Source organism: Panthera onca, chromosome X, assembly GCF_046562875.1.
Source record: "Panthera onca isolate mPanOnc1 chromosome X, mPanOnc1 haplotype 2, whole genome shotgun sequence".
NCBI classification, from domain to species: Eukaryota; Metazoa; Chordata; class Mammalia; order Carnivora; family Felidae; genus Panthera; species Panthera onca.
The window spans coordinates 63314325-63337597 of record NC_138357.1 but is presented as its reverse complement, the minus strand read 5'-3'; the positions used below and the strand labels follow the sequence as shown (position 1 = coordinate 63337597).

Genomic DNA, 23273 nt, shown 5'->3' with positions numbered 1-23273 from the left:
AAATGGTACTGATTACTATGGAAAAAAATAAAATTAAGGGGAGATAAAGAGTGCTGGTTCAGGGAACAATTTACAATTTTAGAGTGGTAAAGTGGTCAGAGAAAGTCCCTGAGAAAGAGAAATTTACACAAAGTGCAAAGAAAGTGAAGGAATAAGCCATGTGACTATCTAAGGAAGACCATTCCGTTCCAGAGACATGAAACAGAGCAAAGGCAGAATTGGAGGCAGAGTGGTCTAACAAAGCAGAGTGCATAGCAGCAGCTAAAGCAGAATGAGAACAGAAAACTAGTAGAAGATGAGGTCAAAGAGAGCAAGGGGCTGAGAATGTAGGCCTTACAATATGGGTAATTGTAAAGACTTCAACTTTAACACTGAGTTTGGAACTACTGAGGGTTCTGAGTACCAGTGACGTGATTTAACTTCCATTTTAAAATCACACAGCCTGCTATGGCAGAGGTTAGACTGGGGCAAGAAAGAGGGAAGGGTAGAAGCAGGAAGATCAGTTGGAAATGTGCTTCAATAATCTGGGTCATAGATGATAACTATTTGAAACGTAATAGAAATGATAAAGATCATGATAATTTGTCAGATTCTGGATTTATTCTGAGGGTAGAGCCAAAATTATATGCTAGCAAGTTAGATATGAGATATAAAAGAGACCAAAAAAAGTCAGGGATGACTACTCTGAGCAATTGGAAGGATAAAATAGCCATTTGTTTAGTTGAAAAAAGTTTTAGGAAAAGCAGATTTAAGAAAGGAAAATAGAAGTTCAATTTTAAGTATGCTGAGTTTGAGATTCATGAAATCATGTGATGATACAAAATGGGTAGCTGAATATACAAGTATGGAATTAAGAGAAAGGTCCCAAGATGAAAATATAAGTTTGAAAATCATCAGCCTACAGATGAAATCCAAAACTACGAGACTTAATGAGATCACTAAAGGAAAGAATGTGATAGAGATCCATCAATCTTTAGGGAGCTCCTACATGTAAACAAAGTGAGATAGAAATCAGAAAATCAACCTATGAGGAAGCCAAGGAGTATCAAAACATTTTTCAATATCAGTGGCCATTTTTTTTTTCGTTATATGAGAGTATTTCTGAATTCCAGAAATAATCCGGCAGATACGATGGTAGGAACACAAGTAACTAATAAACTCCTAAAACAAAAGACATAAAATAATTTCAACTGATTAAAAGTTTGATATACAATTTTTAAAATCCAATATACATTAAACCTAATTCTTGCTAGCTCCTCATAAACAGGTGATATTTTATTTAAATAACACACAAAAATTGACTGACATACTTTTTAGTGACTAAAGAACAAGGAAAAGTAAATGGGAGTTAATTATCTCATCCACAAAAGTGGTCTCCTTCCTTGACCAAAGTGTAAAACACAGTTTCAGAGGGATTCCTCTATTTTGCTTTCAACACAAAGAAGAGGACAAATTCAGCTTAGTTTTCTTAAATAAAAGTTTTTTGAGGGCTATCCAGGACTTTCACTACCAACATTTAGTAAAAATGCTCTATGAATAAGAATTTAAAAGAAGTCAATGTATCTTATGTCAAATATCAAGTTGAAATAAGAAATCACTGTAACTAAGAATAAAATTTCTTTAACATCAAACCACACACACATACACAAACACACACACACAATCCGACTGACAAACATCTTGCATTAAATATTAACACAAAGTATGCCAATATTCAAGTTAGAACCTGTTTATAACCTAACAGGTATTAGTGTTGCTTCCTTATGGCATTTATAAGTCTTCCCCCTTCTTCACAAATACTAGTGAGATAAATAAGATGTTTTACACTGCATTTGAAAAATCTTTTCAATGAGGTTTTAATTATCTCTGAAGGGAATAAATTTATATAAAACAGGAACTTTAAAAAAATACCAGAGCAGAGTAGGGACAAAGCTCTTAGAGATCAATATTTTTCTGTTGCTATTCTTTATAAATATCCACACAATATAACAAAAACTGAGAGAATTCCTACCCTCATTATATATATTAGAGATATCTTTTCATTTTTCTTACCTGTATGGAAGTAATAGAAGCTGAATGTCCCTGAAGGACTGCAACTGGTGCACAAGTTCGAAGACACCACACCCTTACAACCTTATCACAGCTGCCTGCAGCAATAAGAGTGTTTTCATAGTTAACAGCCATGTCAGAAATTTCAGCAGAGTGCCCTCGAAGTGTAGCAAGGAGACGTCCATCATCTGTTGCCCAAATTTTCACCAAACAGTCATCTGAACCCTATAGTAATACAAAAGGACAGAAGATTTACAATGTAGAGAAAATTTGCAATCCCCCACCCCAGAAAAAAAAGCCAAATGACAAAGGCAGGATTTTTATTAAATTACTTCTGAGCCTTCACTTTCTAATCTTTTTGTCCATATAATATGGATCCAGTAAGAAATAGAACTGATGTCCAAATGATGGCAATGACAAAGCACTGTCCAAACTGACAATGGCATTTGTGAAGAACTCCTCAAAACTACCAATCTTAACTCAAAATATTTTTAACTCACTTTTAAGTGATTTGGCATTAAATGTATCTGCATTATTTCTTTCCTTATACCTGATGGCCTTTTATCATAATTGAATATTTTTTTCTATAGATACTTAAAAATTTAAGTCTACATGCATTTCTCTTTTTTTAACCTTTATTTATTTTTGAGACAGAGAGAGACAGAGCATGAACGGGGGAGGGGCAGAGAGAGAGGGAGACACAGAATCGGAAGCAGGCTCCAGGCTCTGAGCCATCAGCCCAGAGCCCGACGCGGGGCTCAAACTCACAGACCGCGACATCGTGACCTGAGTCAAAGTCGGACGCTTAACCGACTGAGCCACCCAGGCGCCCCAGTCTACATGCATTTCTTAGTAAATATGAGTCTTTGTTAACAATCTCTGCTGAAAATATTATGTTGCACTTCCTACTGAGAATTTCAAAAGAGCTTTAAAAATACTAAAATCAATTCTAATCTAATGTGGTAAATAAGCTATTTAGTAATTATGTTTATAGAAAGATGGCAATTGTCATTCTCATCATGATCATCAACATCCAAATACTTAAACGATGCATTTGGAGTTATGAAATGTCAATGGAAGAGTCTTTAATGAACTCCAAGGAGTCATAATTTCTCAAATGCAAACTACTTCATTTACTATATCATAGAAATTTAAAAAGAAAATTATGCCACTAACTCCACTTCTATGTTAACTTAGTACTAAAGCAATGACACTAAACCCTTTCTTAGAAATATTAGCGTGCTAAAATTTTGTACTCAAAAACACACAATATGATCTGGTTAATAAAATGCTAAGTGATAGAAGTCAGAGAAAGACAAATACCATATGATTTCACTCATACGTGGAATTTAAGAAACAGAACAAATGAATAAAGGGTAAAAAAGAGAGAGGGAGGCAAAACAAGAAACAGACTCAACTATGGAGAACAAACTGATGATTAATAGAGGGAAGGTCAGTTGGGGGAATAGGTAAAATAGGTGATGGGAATTAAGGAGAACACTTGCGGTGATGAGCGCCATGTATTATATGGAAGTGTCGAACCCAAAACTAGTATTACACTGTATGTTAACTAACTGGAATTTAAATAAAAGCTTAAAAAAACTATTTAAAAAATAATTAGTACTAAAACAAAAGAAAGATATACACAATAACTAATCTTGGCTACTGTGTAGTACAATTATTCAACTATATGAATGGTGTAATCATTTTAATTAAGCAGAATGGACACCAATTACACTAAGTGACAAATGGAAAATGCATTTTAATAAATGTTTGCTAAAATGAAAGGAAATGAAACTGAGTAGATAAAATTGTTTCACATAAATTAACCATCTCTATGTATATAAGGCCTTAAGATTTCGTTGTTTTTAATTACATTTCCCAAAACATAGAGGACATTATAGTTTACTCATTTAAATAGAATGAGAAAAGACTTTCAATTTCTATTCATCTTTTCCTGCATTCATGTGTCTAAGAAGGATGAATTGCTTACAAGTATAATTCAGTGCCATGAAGCCTACCTTTAATTGTTGTAAATCTCTATTATGCTATAGTATCATAAATTTTAAACTCACTGTAAAAATTCTTCTCCCACTTCGGTCAAATGCTACACAGTAGACAGATGACAAGTGCCCCAGAATTCTCTTATGCATCTTAATGTGCTGGTAAGCAGATGAAGGGAAAATATGGCTGAAGCGACTGCATCCGGTTAATTGCCTGGCAGAGGTGATATTCACTGAAAAACATAAAATAGGAGACTCCTTCTTAAAATCTAAAAGCGAAACCTACATCATGAAGTTAAATCATAAAAATTAAGATGAGGTAAAACAGGGTATATACACCACAGCCATTTTACCCTGTGAGAAGTCTAAATTCCATTACACATTTCATGATTTTATGAACTCAAGTTTACTAACTCAAAGCACTAAGAATACTCTTCTTTTAAATCCCACAAGTCTGATTTTCTGTTTGCCTTACTCTCATTTCCCAGGTACATTCTTGTTTTGCCTTTCTTGGTAAACTACAGTCAAAGATACTGTCACTCTAAGTATATGGGTAAATCTTACTATAACATGAAGGAATTTTATAATAAAGACTATATTTGGTTAAGTAAAATACACCTTAAAAATTACATAGGGAGGGGCGCCTGGGTGGCTCAGTCGGTTAAGCATCCGACTTCGGCTCAGGTCATGATCTCACAGTCCATGAGTTCGAGCCCCGCATCAGGCTCTGTGCTGACAGCTCAGAGCCTGGAGCCTGCTTCTGATTCTGTGTCTCCCTCTGTCTCTGCCTTTCCCCTGCTCATGTTCTGTTTCTCTCTGTCTCAAAAATAAATAAAAACATTAATTTTTTTTTAATTACATAGAGAATTTTATGAACTCCTGTCCTACCTCCTCAAATCCATTCACTCCATATGAAGCTGTCTCTAAAATTTCAAGAGTAATAGATTTATACAGTGAAAAAAGAAAGGAAGCTATGATAACACATTAAGTTTTCAGTAACAAACAATCTTTCCTAGGTTTCTCTATAGGTTCTCCACTTTTAGGCTCTCCCACTAGTTACCAATGAATTTTTGAAACTGCATCTCCTATAAGGTCAACTTACACCTGGCTTTTTGTTTGCCTTATTATTTATTTTCTTAAAAAACAGACAGAAGAAAGCATAGATCTGTCCAATTCTCCTCCAATGCCACCTAGATTCTTCTCACTTACCTAAAATGGAGATCTTAACCTCCATGTAAGGATTTACAAGCACCCACTTGCTCTGTGAAATTCCTCCAGTATTCCCTTATGCACTGAAAATATTTAACATCCCAAACATTATATTTTAATCAAATCATTAGATCTTCATAAGTGGAAAGCCACATTGAGGCAAGGTGACATTTCACCCTAGTGCATAAATAATATAGTACAAATGATAATAGCTTAATTTTGAAGCCAAGGCAAAATTAAGGCAAGAATGGATTTGTAGCTAGATTAATACAGTTAGAACCATGCCACCCCCCCCCCCACACACACACACAAAATGAAACCTTTCCGTATCCCAGTCTTAAAGAGCAATGGAGTGTTTTCTTAGGCAAAGGTAGATCTGCTGGCCATTTTAAACTGACAAAATGACAAAAAAACGAATGATGAATAGCAAAACCAATGAAACTTTGAATGTAAACCATAAGAACATAATAAAGATCTGAGTATTTATATAACACTGTGATATGTTAAGTAAATAATGGTAGAAAACTTGTAAGCAACACTACCAGCTAAGAGGATTTCTTTTTGGCAGCTGCTCCCCATCCCAACCTCTAGAAATTTTCACAACTCTAAGGTGGAAAGAAAAGACACCATAACTTTGGGACTTAGTAATCTTCCTTCTCCAGTCAAACATTTCTTACTGCTCTTAGTTCCCTGAAACAATCAATCATCACTTCTGCTTTGCTTTTTTCTATCCATACTTTGCAAGTAGATAGAAGAAAAGTTGTGTTACTTAAGGCAGGGTTTCTCAGCCTTAGAAATAATGGCACTTTGGGCCTGATAACTCTTCAGTGTACGGGGCTGTTTATTGAAGAGTATTTAGCAGCATCCCTGGACTCTACCCACTAGATGTTCATAAAAACCACGATGGAGCCGTGACAAGGAAAAATATCTCCAGACATTGCCAAACGTCTCCTGATGGTAATAAACAAAAACTAAAAAAAAAAAAAAAAAAAAAAAAAAAACTGCCCCCAGTTAGAAACCACTGCTTAAAGGATAAAAACAAAAAACAACATCAATAGGAAGAAAAATAATCAGAAGAGCAACTCTGAGAAGAAAAGCAGAGACATAAAGAAAACAAATAATCAATGACAGAGAGAGGTAATAGCTACCAGAAATCCAGTCATTCATCTAACAAATATCTGATTTTTTCGAAGGCCAAAGGAACACAACTAAGCATATAAACAAAATATTTTTTTTAGATATTTATTTATTTTTTGGGAGAGCCCAAGTGGGGAAGGGGCAGAGAGAGGGGGACAGAGGATCAGAAGCAAACTCTGTGTTGACAGCAGGGAGCCCGATTTGTGACTCAAAACTCAGGAGATCATGACTCAGGAGAAGCTCAACCAACTCAGTCACCCAGGTGCCCAATATTCTTCACCCCAAAGAGACCCCATTAATACTCTCAGGCCAAAACTGTTAAATCAGGAACAATGACTAAAAACTTCATGCATTTTTATAGTGTATACAAATTAGCTTTTACTTTTTAAGACTCCTTTACAAAGAAAACTAATAATTCATTAAAAAGAAAAACGGAAAATATTTGCAACAAATATGACATAATCTTAATATTTTAAAACACATATTAATCTAACCATCTATAAGAACACCACTAAGATCTAATAGATTAGTGGATAAAGAAAATTAACAGATAAGTCACAATATAGGAAATACAAATAAAGGAAGTCACAAAAACATTTAACTATTTTGCCAACTATCAAAAGAAATTTAAATGAGAATGATGAAATACAATAGTATACCTAATAAATTAGCATTTTAAAAATTCTAAAACTTAATGCCAGCAATTACTACCTGAAACTGGTGTACACCTACATTTCTAGATGCACCATAAAGTGACATGATCCATTTGGAAAATAATTTTGGCAATATACTTCAAGAGGCATGAGAATATACACACCCACTGCTCAACCCCTGAGAATCTATTCTAGTGACATAACTGTTTAGCAAAAAAGGGTTACATGTACAAAATGCTTTTATAATACCAAAGAATGATAAATAACCTAAGTCCAACAACAGGGGAATGGTAAATTAAGTTACAGAATATGTGATGGACTATTCTATAGGAATTAATTAAAATACAAGTATTATAGCACTGTGGAAAAACTTAGTAACTACAAAGCAAAAAACATAAAATACAACCTTGCAAGTATACTATGATTTAAATTATAGAAAAAATGCATACATATATAATAAAGACTAAGAAGAAACAAGAGAAATGGAACCAACTGCTTTGTAATCAAAGTATAGGCAATTTTTTTTTAATTTCACTTAACAATACATTTTTGTATTAAATACAATTTTTCTATTAGGTTCTTCTTAGTTATCACTAATACCTATTCAAAAAAATTCTAATATAAGGTACGTTGAATATCTGACAGAAGCAGCATCAAATATTCCTTCTTTCCGATCTCAGGGATTTTTTGTTTTTTCACCTAGCACCTGAAATGGTAACATTCATACCTTTTTTTCAGTCATTTGATATCAACAGGCCCTAGGCTCTATACATTAAGGAGTCCTGTCAACACTCTTGCATGCATTGTCCATTTAGCCACTATTTTTCAGTATTACTGCTTTTTGCTTTTCTTATCTATTTACAGAGTACTTTATCAGGAACATTTTTGTCAATTGTTAATAGCTGATACCTGACTATAAAGAGTTCACTTTTGACCAACCCTTGAGTATTCTACCAGGAAGAAGTAGATCTCACTCTTCTAGCACAAATGTTACATAGCTCTTTTAAGGGAGGGAAATACTCAAAGTCATTATTCTTTTTCTCAAAAGTGACAATAAAATAGACACACATACACAAACACAATTATCACTGTGATGTATCTGAATGTCTCTATCAAATGTACTACTTGAGTGAATTATTTTTCTATTTTAAGTATAATACAAGTTGGAAGATGAACAATTTAAATTTCTTTCACCTTAAAGTAAAATGAGGTATTCATGAGAAACCTACAAATAAATAAAAAGTTCCCACAATCCTATGCCAAAATATCCACTAGAATGCCATTATTGCATTCTCATTATTAAGCCTTCTAAAATCTATAGTACTTCAAAGGCATGTAAATAAGTTTTAGTATCTACAACTAATTACCTTGATTAATTACTTACTTAAGTTTTCAAAAACACTATAAAGGTTAAGTTATGTTATTTCAGCCTCTATTTACTAAGGAATTTAGCTCCATATAGTCACAAAAGTGAAATGGCAAAAACAATAGTTGAAACTGGGCGAGCAATCAACGTAATTTTAGTCAGAACAAAATTCCTGCTTTTCCATCAACAGTTGTTAAGGATTTGGCAACTTTAGAGAAGTAATACCCTATGCTATAGTTGTAACTCCTTTCTATCTAGGGACCTGGCATAGTTATGGTCAGGTTCCAACAATCAACTATAGAGCATTTTCTCTTGAGCAGTGATGTGAACGTGCCAACTTTGTCTTGAAATATTTTAAGAAGCATCCTTTTCAGACAAAAATCCTTGATGCCACATTTCTTTGTATTGACAAACTCAACTAGTAGATAAATTAGTCAAATGTGTGTATGTATAAAATGTATTTAAATATAAAACAATCTATTCAGAATCCATCATGTTTGTTTTTTTCTTTAAAATTTTGTAAGATAGACATCTAAATGTTCTCTACCAAGAGATAAGATATATGAACTAACTCAGTGACAGAGCAAAATGCTTGAAGATTCAAGTAAAAACAGGATAAAACTGTATTTTATAAATTTATTAAGTCATAGAGATCAGTGAACAGCTATTAATGGAATAATTGTTTTTTCATTAAAACCTATGTTTGTTGACCACCTACTATGAGCTAAGCACTATGACAGACACTGGAAATACACCTTATAAACAAATCAAACAAGATCCTCATCCTCATGGAATTTACATTCCACTGAACAAAGCTTTCATCATTCATTTGCCCAATTTCATGAGTGAATAAGATACTTTAATGAGGAAAATTATCTAAATTATTAAATTTATAATGTATAATATATTATATATTATAATATATAATATATATTAAAAATATATACAGCTTTAGAAATGTATTTTTCTAATAAGCTCTACAAGTGATGCTGATACTATGTCAAGTTTGGGAACTACTAATTCTAGTCCAATCTCTCTCCTCCCAAAATTATCTTTTCTATAACATTATCTGGCAGATGGCCATTTAGTCTCTGCCTAAACACTTCTGGTAAAGAGAAGATTATTATTTCTTAATATAATGGCCAATTCATATGTTAAGCTACTCTAATTTTGGGGAGACTCTACCTTTAATTGAACTCAATCTCTTTACCTGTAACTTCTACAATCATACAGCCTCTGCCCTTGGGGGCTACACTGGGAAAAAAAAAAAAAAGAAACAGTCAAATCCCTTTGTCACATGGTAACCCATGAAATATTTTTAAATAGCTGTTACTTGGGGTGCCTGGGTGGCTCAGTCAGTTAAGCATTTGACTCTTGGTTTCAGCTCCGGTCATGATCTCATGGTTCGTGGGTTTGAGCTCCACATCGGGCTCTGCACTGACAGTGTGCAGCCTGTTTGGGATTCTCTCTCTCTCTCTCTCTCTCTCTCTCTCTCTCTCTCTCCCCATCCCCTGCTCATGCTGTCTCTCTCAAAATAAATAAAATTTTTAAAAAAACTTAAAAAAAAAAAGAAATTAGCTATCACTTGTGCCTTAAATCTTCTCTCAATATATGAGGTTCCTTCTACATTACTCACAGCCATAGTTTACAAACACCTCTCTTTCCTATCATCCCCTATAGAAAAACACTCTTTCACCCTAAACACTACTGTGGTTGCTTTTTTCTATGATGTCTCTAGTTCATCAATGTCTCAGCCTCTTAAAATAACAAGAATTCTGCAAAATATTCCAGTGGTTTAATCAGCACAGAGTGGATTATTTCCAACCACATTTCTATGAATGCAATTTAGGATTGCAAAGACTACCTCAGTTTTCTAAAACAGCTGCTTTATACATCTTTTGGTTAAAGAGGAAATAAAGCTAGTTTGACATTCTTTTTTTTTTTTTTTACATTTTTTTTTTAACGTTTATTTATTTTTGAGACAGAGAGAGACAGAGCATGAACGGGGGAGGGTCAGAGAGAGGGAGACACAGAATCTGAAACAGGCTCCAAGCTCTGAGCTGTCAGCACAGAGCCCGACGCGGGGCTCGAACTCACGGACCGTGAGATCATGACCTGAGCCGAAGTCGGCCACTTAACCGACTGAGCCACCCACATTCTTTTTTAATAAGCATTAAGTTCCTAGTGATCACCTCTTTCTTTTCTAAGAGTACACAAACCACTTGTTCAATAACGTGTCTAAAATTTTGCCTAGGGTTAAATTCACCAATCTATAATTCCTAGAATGTATCATTTTTTCCCCTTTGATATATTTGTCCATTGTGTCATTTCCATTTCTCCTGTCCACTCTGATTTCAAGCAAATACCTGCCAGGGAAAATTATTTCAGTATACCAGGATTTAATTCATTTAGGCTTCTTAAAGCAGATAGGTACTCATATATCTTGGGTTTTCTTTTCTTTAACCATGCTTGTTACACTTTAGAGATCACTCTCTTTGATAATGGAAAATATGGTTATCCCCAGCTCTTACATTTTACCTATCAATGCATACCATCTATTCCCTTTTGATAAATTTATAGATTCTTTCTCTAAATGCTAATTGGGACTTTAAAGGTGTTTTGAAGTAATCCTATATAGGTTGAACTGAAAGAAATTGTTGATAATTGACTATTTTCTATATAAAAAATAGTGATTTTAAATTTAGGCTCAATATAATAGCTATAATGGAAGTGGTGGGATTGGCAGACATCAAGGATTAGTCTGATCTAGGTATCCTGCTTCTTTACTTCTCCAGTAGGAAAGCATCATCAATATTGTCAGGTCTATAGTATAATTCCTTATCTGTTTATCACTATTTTTACCTGTACTCATTGTTTCTCACAGTATAGCCACATTTATACCATTTCAAGTTTGTATCTCTTGATGTAAAAGTTTCTAGTTCACTTTGTTTCATTGTAAGTAATATTTATAAATATTCTACCCAACCTAATGTTTTCTCTTGTGAATTACTGGTCACTTCCTCCTTTGTGGATCTTTTCCTTATGTTATAGCCACTGTATTTCATCATATATTTTTTTTAAAACTGGGTATTTTTATGAGTGTCCCTAACAAAAATAAAAATTAAGCTTCCTGAACATCAATTAGAAGTGCCAGTGAACAGTAAAAGGGAGAGAATATGAGGTCACAGTCATCACATAAGCCTCAAATTTTATCAACAACATATTAAAGAATTAATTAAAACCAAATAAAATTCATATAAAGGTTCTTCTGAAATTGGTCATTTTTTCTAATATTTTAAATGCTGTCTCTGTCTCTCTCAAAGCAAATAAAATTTTAAAAAGACTTTAAAAAATAAGAAAATAAAACTAAAATATAAAATGTAAATAAAAAATAAAATAGCTATCACTGTGCCTTAAATCTTGTGCCTTTAGGGGGGCGCCTGGGTGGCTCAGTTGGTTAAGCGTCTGACTTCGGCTCAGGTCATAATCTCGCAGTTTGTGAGTTTGAGCCCCTCATTGGGCTCTGTGCTGACAGCTCAGAGCCTGAGGCCTGCTTCGGATACTGTGTCTCCCTCTCCCTCTGCCCCTCCCCTGCTCATGCTCTGTCTCCCTCTGTCTCTCAATAATAAATAAACATTAAAAAAAATTAAATCTTGTGCCTTTAGAAATTAAGAATACTGAATGTTCTTTGAAAAAAGCACAGTAAAATGTCATAATTTGAAGTATATGATATTCTAGTATATTGGATATTAAAACATCATTTCACATATTCAAATTCTATTTCTTTCACAATTATAATATGGAATGTTATAACCCAAATTAATAGAGTTTGAACCAGAATGACTTTTTTCATGTATTCCTCAGTAACAGCTTTGCCATCCTAATTCTGCGGCATCCTGAACTAATTATAAGGACGTGCTTCTTATGTTAATCAATACTTCATTGTTCTCCCCATTCGATATCCATCCTGTGATTTTAAAGGAAAAAAAAATGCCAAAAACTTGTTAAAATCCTGAGTGTGTCCATTTTAGAACATTTGTTGCATGTGGTACAAAATATACTATTTATATTATCTTGACTTAAAAGCTTTGTACTAGAATCTCACATATTAAATGGTAATGAAAAACCCTAAAAAGCAATACAGGACACAATAACAAGAACATTTAATAACAATAAATGAAAATCAAGGATTTATTACAGGGTTGTTATACTAAGAAAACTTTGTGAGTACATGGGCTTTTTCCTACAATGGTCAAGAACACAAGATAACAAGAGAAAAGAGTCTCTTATCCTAAATTCAGTCAATCATATCAAAACACCTAGGTCAGTAAGCAAGAAGAAATAGAAGGATCACTGCAAATGCATACCTTCAGTGAAAAACAACTCAAACCACATTCTCTTCTATCAACTCCATACATGAAAAACAGAACATTAGACCAAAAAAGATCAGGAAGCCTATGCTGAAACATACTGAAAGAATTATATAACAAGTAGGACAAATTGTAAAGTAATAAATAATTTAAAATCTGAGAAAGTGGAAAAGTAGTAATAAAGTATAAAATATTTATTTTATACTAAATTTAAGGTTTTATATTTTATATATTTCATAAAGGAAATTTTACTTAGATTTCTAAATTATTTCAAATGATCTATTTTATCACATAATCTATTCAAAAATGATTCCATTTTAGAAATATAATGAGTGTTTCTTATAGAATCTCATTTTACACGTGCTTTATTGCTAGAACACAACTATCAATAGCAAAATCCAAATTTAAAATGCATTAAGGGAGTGAGAGGAATTAAGATGGAAGAAAAGTAGGAGGACCCTGGGCTTTCCTCGTCCCTCAAACATATTGAGGTCAGATCACTTGGAACACCCAAGAAATAGATCTGCAGTGTGGCAGAAGGATCTCCACAGTTGGAGGGAGACAGCTTGGCAGGTGCAATGTGCATGGGAGTGAATTGGGGGAGACAGTGTGGCAGAGGGGAGACAACTCTTTCCGTGGAAAGACAAAAGAGAAAGAAAGAGGGGTTGAGAAAGTTCAGCACTGAGTTAGCACAAGATGAAAGCCTCTCTAGACCATGGACTGGGGAGCGAGAATTACTGAGTGTCCCAGTTTTTTTTTTCTTTCAAACAGCATTTGGAGCTCAAACTCTGAGGTTGTAGAAGTGCATGACAATCTCCAGAGTGGAGCTGTGGCATGCGCTTCTGGGGAGGAGGGAGCTGACCACAGAGTGCACAGGGTGGTGTAGAGATCTCCAAGATACATTGGGAGAGAACATTCACTTCCTGGAGATTGTTTGGAAGAGGGTTTACTGCCTCCCCAAGGAAAAAGGACCCTGAAGGTGCCACCCAAAGGCCTTTCATCAGCAGGGTGGAAAGGCTCTATTCCAGAGGACAAGACCAATCTGAATGGTGCCAAGTCCTTTAAGAATCCCAGCCAAGTGCCAAAGAAAAAACACACAGGGTTTGGCACAGGGTGAGCTGACTGCCCTTGCTATTCTTTGAGAGCTGCCTGAACAGTGTGGGCTGTCCCCCATGTCCGGGGACAAGAGATTTGGGTAGCTCCATTTTCTCCCAAAACCAAGGTGGGACTTCAGAAAGCAACACAGAGGCCTCCAGGGGAGGCAGACACACTTACACCAAACCCCACCATCCCATGCCTGGCAACTGTCTGTTTACTGGCACAAGAATGACTCTGAGCCAACACAGTGGACTTCTCTCTCTCAAAAGACCAGCACACCCAGCACCCCCCATGTACCAAGAGCACTGAAAATCAAATGCTTCAAAACAACACCTGCAGTTCTTTTTACTCGTTTACTTTCTTCTTTTTTCATTTGTAATCAGGCTCATAGTTTCTTCTTGGCTTTTTCATTTCCTTTTCTCATTTTTTTTTGAATCAGTCATTTTTATTCTTTTCTTTTTCCTTCTCTTTTTTCTTTTCTTCTTTTTTTCTCTTATTTTTCTTTTCATTTTCATTGGAATCATCCTAGAGTTTTCTGATTCTCTGGGGGGATTTTGTTCCCTTTTCTTTTCTCTTTTTATTAGGATCAGGCTTTTCCCAACTCCTTTTTTTCCAGGATTACCTTAACAAACAAATCAAAGCACACTTAGTTAAAGGTCCAAACACACCACCACTGCAAGCAAGGATAAGCTCTGCAGAGGACTAACCAGTGAGAAAGAGAAGCCAAAATCCAACAGCAGAGTGCACAAAGCATACATCAGAAACACTTCCTGAAAGGCCAGGACCTAGACAGTGCATGACCCCTTTTTGATATAGCAGTACACTCAGGTGATGGAAACACAAAAAGCTTTTAAAACATGCAAACAACAAAAACTTACTCAAAATGACAAAATGAAGGAATTCTTCCCAAAAGAAGGGTCAAGAAGAGATCACAGCCAGGGACTTGCTCAAAATAGATATAAGCGATATATCTGAACAATAATTTAAAACAACAATCATAAGACTACTAGGTGGGCTTGAAAAAAAAGCATAGAAGACACCAGAGAAATCCTGCTGCAGAGATGAAAGACCTCAGAACTAGTCAGAATGAATTTAAAAATACTATAACTGAGATGAAAAACAAACTGGAAACAGTGACAACAAGGACTGAAGAAGCAAAGGAGCGTATAGGTGATATAGAAGATAAAATTTGTAAAACAATGAAGGTGAAATAAATAGGGACAGGAAATTATTAGATCATAATGGGAGGCTTGGGGAACTAAGTGATTCCATGAAACAAAACAATATCTGTATCAAAGGAGGCCCAGAAGAAGAAGAGCTTGAAAAAGGGGAAGAAGGTTTATTTGAACAAATTATAGATGAGAACTTCCCTGATCTGGGGAAGCAAACAAGCATTCAAGTCCAAGGAGCACAGAAAACTACCCTCAAAATCAACAAAAACAGGTAAACACCATGATATATCACAGTAAAACTTGTAAAACATGAAGATAAAGAGAGAAGTCTGAAAGTAGCTAGGGACAAAAGGTCCTTAACCTACAAGGGTAGACACATAAGGTTAGCAGCACGCCTGTCCACTGAAACTTGGCAGGCCAGAAAGGAGTGGCAGGAAATATTCCATATGCTGAATGGGAAACATATGCAGCCAAGAATTATTTATCCAGCAAGGTTGTCATTAAGAATAGAAGGAAAGATAAAGAGTTTCCCAAACAAAAACTAAAGGAGTTTGTCACCACATAACCATCCCTGCAAGAAATATTAAGGGGGATTATCTGAGTGGAGGAAAAAAAAGAAGATCAAAGTGATAAAGACAACAAAGCACCAGAGAACATAACCAGAAACACCAACACTACATATAATGTAATGGCACTAAATACATATCTTTCAATAACCACTCTGAAGGTAAATGGACTAAATGCTCCAATGAAAAGGCACAAGATATCAGAATGAATAAAAAAAATAAAGATCCATCTACATGCTGCCTATAAGAGACTCATATTAGACCTTAAAATATCTACAGATTGAAAGTGAGGGGATAGAGAACCATCTATCATGCTAACAGAAATCAAAAGAAAGTCGGAGAGGCTACACTTATAACAGACAAACTAGATTTTAAAACAAAAACCTTAACAAGAGATGAAAAGGGGCCTTATATCATAATTAAGGGGTCCATCCATCAAGATCTAACAATTATAAATATTTAGGCCCCCAACTTGGAACCCCCAAATATATACATCAAATAATAACAAACAGAAAGATGGGACACCTGAGTGGCTCAGTTGGTTAAGCGTCCAACTTCAGCTCAGGTCATAATCTCACGATTCACAAGTTCGAGCCCTGCATCGGGCTCTGTACTGACAGCTCAGAGCCTGGAGCCTGCTTCAGATTACATGTCTCCCTCTCTCTCTGCCCCTCCCCTGCTTGTACTCTGTGTCTTTCTCTATCAAAAATAAATAAAATATTAGAAAGAAACTCACTGATAATAATACCATAAGAGTAGGAGACTTTAATATCCCACTGACAACAATGGACAGATCATCTAAGCAGAAACTCAATAAGAAACAATGGCTCTGAATGACATATAACACACTGGACTACATGGACTTAACAGACATATTCAGAACATTCATTCCAAAGCAGCAGAATACACATTCCTCTCCAGTGCACATGGAACACTATCCAAAATAGATCACATACTGGGTCACAAATCAGCCCTCAACAGGTACAAAAAGATCGAGATGATACCATGCATATTTTCAGATCACAATACTATAAATCTTGAAATCAACAACAAGAAAAAATTTGGAAAGCTCTCAAATACATAGAAGCTAAAGAACATCCTACTAAAGAATGAATGGGCTAACCAGGAAATTAAAGAAGAAATAAAAAATGCATGTAAGCAAATGAAAATGAAAACATGACAGTCCAAACCCTTTGGGATGCAGCAAAGGCAATTCTGAGAGAAAAGTACATTGCAATTCAAGCCTATCTCAAGAAGAAAGAAAGGTGGCAAATACACAACTTAACCTTACACCTAAAAGAGCTAGAAAAAAGGAGCAAAGAAAGCCTAACACCAGCAGAAGAAGGAATAAATAAATGATATAGAAACAAACAACAACAACAAAAAACAATAAAAAACAGTAGAACAATGAAACTAAATGCTAGTTCTTTTAAAGAATGAACAAAATTGATAATCCCCTACCCAGACTTATCAAAAGGGAGAGGACCCAAATAGGTAAAATCACGAATGAAATAGGAGGAATACCAAACAACACAGAACTACAAACAATTTTAACACAAAACTATGAAAAATTATATGCCAACAAACTGGGCAATCTGGAAGCAATGGACAAATTCCTAGACACTCACACACTGCCAAAACTGAAACAGGAAGAAATAGAAAATTTCAACAGGCCCATAACTAGCAAAGTAATTAAATAAAAAGCTATCAAAAATCTCCCAACAAACAGGACTACAGGGCCAGATGACATCCCAGGGGAACTCTACCAGACATTTAAAGAAGAATTAATACTACTTTTCTCATACTGTTCCAAAAAATAGAAATGGAAGGAAAGCTTCCAATCTCATTCTATGAATCCAGAATTACCTTGATTCAAAAACCAAAGACCCCAATAAAAAGGAGAAGTGAAGGCCAAAATCCCTGAAGAACCTGGATGTAAAAATCCTCAACAAGATACTACCTATCAAATTCAACAATACATTAAAATAATTATTTATGATGATCAAGTGGGATTTATTCCTGGGCTGCAGGGCTGGTTCAATAATCACAAATCAATCAGTGTGATAAACCACATTAATAAAATAAAGGATAAGAACCATATGATCCTCTCAATCAATGTAGAAAAAGTATTTGACAAAATACAGTATGCTTTCTTGATAAAAACTTTCAAGACAGAAGGGAGAGAAGGAACATACCTCAACAACATAAAGCCCATACCTGAAAGGCCCACAGCTAACATCATCTTCAAATTGGAAAAAGTGAGAACTTTCCCCCTAAGGTCAGGAACACAGAAGGGATGTGGACTATCACCACTGTTGTTCAACACAGTCCCGGAAGTCCTAGTGTCAGCAAACAGAAAACAAAAAGAAATAAAAGGCATCCAAACTGGCAAAGGAGAACTCAAACTTTCACTCTTCGCAGATGACACGATAGTCTACATGGAAAACCCAAAAGACTCCACCAAGAAACTGCTAAAACTGATGCATGATTTCAGCAAAGTCACAGAATAAAAAATCAACCGGTGGAAACTGGCTGCATTTCCATACACCAATAATGGAGTAACAGAAAGAGAAATCAAGGAATGGATCCAATTTACAACTGCACCAAAACCCATAAGATACAAAGGAATAAACCTAGCTAAAGAGGTAAAAGATCTGTACACTGAAAATGATAGAACTTATGAAAAAAATTGAAAAAGACGCCCAGAAATGGAAAAACATCCCATATCATGGATTGAAAAAAAAAATATTGTTAAAATGTTGATACTACCCAAAGCAATCTACATATTCAATGCAATCCCAATCAAACTAACACTGGCATACTCCACAGAGCTCTATAGAACAAACAATTATAAAATTTGTATGGAACCAGAAAAGTCCCCAAATAGCCAAGGCAATGTTGAAAAAGAAAACCAAAGATGGCGGCATCACAATTCTAGACTTCGAACTGTATTACAAAGCTGTAATCATCAAGACAGTATGGTACTAGCACAAAAACAGATGCATAGATCAAAGGAACAGAACAGAAAACCCAGAAAGGGACCCACAAATGTATGGTCACCTAATCTTTGACAAAGCAAGAAAGAATATCCCCTGGAAAAAAAGACAGTCTCATCAACAAATGGTGTTGGAAAAACTGGACAGCAACATGCAGAAGAATGAAACTGGACTACTTTCTTAAACCATACACAAAATAAACTCAAAATTAATGAAAGACCTCAATGTGAGACAGGAAACCATCAAAATTCTAGAAGAGAAAACAGTCAGCAACCTCTTTAACCTCAGCCTCAGAAATTTCTTACTAGACATGTCTCCAGAGGTGAGGGAAACAAAAGCAAAACTGAACCACTGGATGTCATCAAGATAAAAAGCTTCTGCACAGTGAAGGAAACAACAAAATTAAAAGGCAACTGATGGAATGGGAGAAGGTATCTGCAAATAACATTGGATAAACGGTTGGTATCCATAATCTATAAAGAACTTGTTAAACTCGACACCCAAAAAACAATCCAGTTAAGAAATGGGCAGAAGACATGAATAGACACTTTTCCAAAACAGACATCAGGATGTCTAACAGACACATGAAAAAGATGCTTAATATCACTGATCATCAGAGAAATACAAATCAAAACCACAATGAGATACCACCTCATACCTGTCAGAAGAGCTAAAATTAACAACTCTGGAAACAACAGACGTCGGTAAGGATGCAGAGAAAGGGGAACGCTTTTGAACTGCTGGTGGGAATGCAAACTGTTGCATCCACTCCGGAAAAAAGTATGGAGGTTCCTCAAAACAACAATAAAAGTACCCTATGACCCGCAATTGTACTACTATTTATCCAAAGGATACAAAAATGCTGAGTAGAAGGGGCACATGTACCCCAATGTTTATAGCAGTGCTATCAACAATAGCCAAATTATGAAAAGAGCCCAAATGTCCATCGACCGATGAGTGGATAAAGATGTGGTATATATATACAATTAAATACTACTCAGCAATTAAAAAGAATGAAATCTTAACATCTGCAACAACATGGATCGAACTAGACACAGTGTGTTACGCTAAGTGAAATAAGTCAGTTAGAGAAAGACAAGTATCATACGGTCTTACTCATAGCTAGAATTTAAGAAACACAACAGGTGAACACAGGGGAAGGAAAGGAAAAATAAGATAAAATCAGAGAGGGAGGCAAACCATAAGAGACTCTTAAATACAGAGAACAAACTGAGGGTTGCTGAAGGGGAGGTGGGTAGTGGGATGGGTTAAATGGGTGATGGGAATCAAAGACAGCACTTGTTGGGATGAGCACTGGGTGTTATATGTAAGTGATGAATACAACACTACACTGTATGTTAACTAACTTTAATTTAATTAATTAATTTAAAACACACACAGACACAAAAATAAAGTTCATTTATTGGAGTGACGTCAGTATCATGTCAGATTGTTACACTTTTCTCTCCATTTTTGTTAACTGATTAGACATTCATAGCAGAATAAACGTGTTTCTACATACCACACCAGAATATCAGGAAGTTTCTACCCACCTATGCATCCAAAAGTGGGTATACAGGGCTTTGATGGTGGCTGTAATCCAAGGGATTGGACTAGAATGTCCCACCCCAACTCATGGTGATCATAGGATAAAAGGAAACCTGGAGAGTGCAAAAGTGAGTGGATACCCACAGGCAATAGAGAATTTGTGGGGTCCAGCCTGCATAAAGGGAGAATCTGGCATGCTATCAGAATGGAATAGAGATTAATTTGAACAAAGGAGATGGACGAACTTGCCAAAGGAGCACTGCTTCCCTGGATGATATTGCAAGGTGCTGATATTTTGGCAGCTGCAGGAGCACCCTCAAGTAGAAGAGGTGGAAAGCCGCAACCACTCTCACAGATAGGTAGAAATCAAAAGCGGTAAGTGACTTCCCAGCTGATGAAAATGTGCAGGTTGCAACTGAACCAGATTTTGAAGGACCGACATCCTTGACTGGGGGCGTGGGGGAGCGGAATAGGGGAAAAGCTAATAAGAATATCAAAGAGCATCAACAGCACAAATTTCATGCTGTTTGCTTCAGAACATCAGCAGGTCTACCCACAGATCTCTGGGAGTGCTCCACTTAGAGGATCCTTCTCCTAGCCAACTGTTGGCACCCTTGAATTCCCAGATGCTAAGCCCATACCACACTGCACTCTCAGGTCCTTGTGCATCTTCCCAGCACACCTGAGAGAACCAATTCCCAAAGGAAAAACCATACTCTCGAGTTACTGTGCCATGCCACATTCTGGAATACAAATTAAGGATTCTAATAGCCAGGCTGTTGAATTATAAGAATCAAAGAAGGGGGCATCTGAGTGGCTCAGTCGGTCAAGTGTCTGACTCTTGATTTTGGTTCAGGTCATGATTTCCCAGTTCATGAGATCGAGCCCCATATAGGGCTCATCACTGACAGGGCAGTCTGCTTGGGATTCTCTCCCTCTCTCTCTGCCTTCCCCATTCATGCTCTCTCACAAAATAAATAAATATTAAAAAAGAAAAAGAATCAAAGAAGACAAAGCCTTAATAAAAGGATTATCTGACACCCCACCTGTGAAAGCATAAGGCCATACCATCAAACACCATGGAAAATCAAGGAAATATAGTATCAAAAAAAGAAAATGATAATACAACAACTGAACTCAAAGGCACAGAATATTGCAATCTCGCTGATAAAGAATTCAAAACAGCTGTATGAACAGAATCAACAAAAAAACAAGATAACTCAGAAACACAATTCAATAAACTCAGGAATAAAATTAAGAGAAGGAATTCTTTAACAAAAATTTGTAATTACGAAAAAGAACAAAACAAATTCTGAAGCTGCAGAACTCAATGAATGAGATAAAGAATGCAATAAAGGGCATTGGAAACAGGTCAGACCAAACAGAAGAAAGAATAAGTGATTTAGAGGATAGGAATATAGAAATAATCCAATAAGAGAGAAAACTTAAGAATTTAAAAGTGAAGACACTCTACAAGAGCTATCAGATTTTATCAGAAAATCAAATACCAAAATAATTGGTGTACCAAAAGGAGAAGAGAGGGAAAAGGGAGCAGAGTTTACTTGAACAATAATAGCTGAGAACTTCCTAATTCTAGGAAAGGACATAAACATACAAGTTCAAGAAACTAATAGAACGCCCTATTATATGGTACAAAAAGACTTTTTACAAGACACATTATAATGAAAATATCACAAATCAATGATAAAGAAAGAATCTATAGGTAACAAGGGGGAAAAAAGTAAGTAACCTACAAAGACACTCTATTAGGCAATTACCATATTTCTCAGCAGAAAATCTACAGGCCAGAAGAATACAAAATGTCATATTCAAAGTGTTGAAATATGAAAACTGCCAGCCAAGAATACTTCATCAAAGCAAAGTTATCAAAGTTATACTCCAGATACAGAAGAGAATAAAAGCTTTCCCAGACAAACAAAAGCTAAAAGAGTTCAGCTAGACTTACCTTACAAGAAATGCTGAAAGAAGTTTTTCAAGCTAAATGGTTTTTTTTAATTTAAATTCTAATTAATTAACATATAGTATAATATTAGTTTCAGGTGTACAATTTAGTGATACAACATTTAAATACAACATTCGGTGCACATCATAACAAGTACACTCCTTAATCTCTATCACCTATTTATGAGTGAAATCATATGGTATTTTTCGTTCTCTGACTGACTTATTTCACTTAGCATAATACTTGCTAGCTCCATCCACATCACTGCAAATGAAAAGACACTAATACATAATGTGAAAATATATGAAAGTAAGTAACATTCTGGTAAAGGTGAAAAACTGACAGCATAATAAACCTGTAATTCTGTATTAGAATAGTGTGCTAAAGACTTAACTATAGTATAAAGGTTAAAGGAAAAAGATTAAAAATAACTCTAGCTGCTATAATTTGTTAATGAACACACAGCACAAAAAGGTAAACTGTGACATCAAAAATAGAAAAGCAGAGAAAAGGGTGGGAAATATTACAGGAGAACAAGGATTAAGTTGCTGTCAGGATAAAATAGACTGTTTTATCAAGAAATGCTCAAGCCTCATGGTAACCACAAAGCAAAAATCTAGAATAGATTCATGAAGCTAAAAATAGGAATCAGAGCATACCACCATGGAAAAACAACGATTTACAAAGGTAGGCAGAAACAGAGAAAAAGAAACAATGGAGGCATAAAACAACCACAAAGCAAACAATAAGAGCACTAGTAAGGTCTTACATATCAATAATCACCCTAAATGTAAATGAGATTGAATTCATCAAAGGCACAGAGTGGTTCGATGAATAAAACCACAAGACCCAACTACATGCTGCATACAGGAGGTTCATTTCAATTCTAAGGACACATTGAGTCAAAGTAAATGGATGAAAGGCAACTGTAAACCAAACTGTAAACCATATTAAGTGGGGATACCCATACTTATATCAGACAAAATAGACATCAAGCAAAAAATGGTAGCAAGAGACAAAGGAAGGTCATTATATAATGATGAAGGGGTCAATACGTAAAGAAGATACAATAATTGTAAATACACGTTTCAAACATAGGAGCACCTAAATATATTAAACAAATACTAACATACCTGAAGATAG

General features: G+C 35.3%; 1 protein-coding gene across 6 annotated transcripts in view; it reads right to left on the bottom strand.

The window, feature by feature from the left end:
* Positions 1-23273, bottom strand: part of BRWD3 (bromodomain and WD repeat domain containing 3) — a 241550-nt gene that overhangs the window by 169478 nt on the left and 48799 nt on the right. For 5 of the 6 annotated variants that reach the window (XM_081793975.1, XM_081793970.1, XM_081793972.1 and 2 more), the window contains exons 7-8: positions 4125-4285; positions 2053-2274 (exon numbers count right to left, since the gene is read on the bottom strand). In XM_081793975.1, coding sequence (XP_081650101.1) covers positions 2053-2274; positions 4125-4285 — 383 coding nt within the window. Of the gene's footprint in view, positions 1-2052; positions 2275-4124; positions 4286-14218; positions 14369-23273 lie in introns of those variants that run through there. The other variant, XM_081793973.1, reaches the window with a different exon arrangement.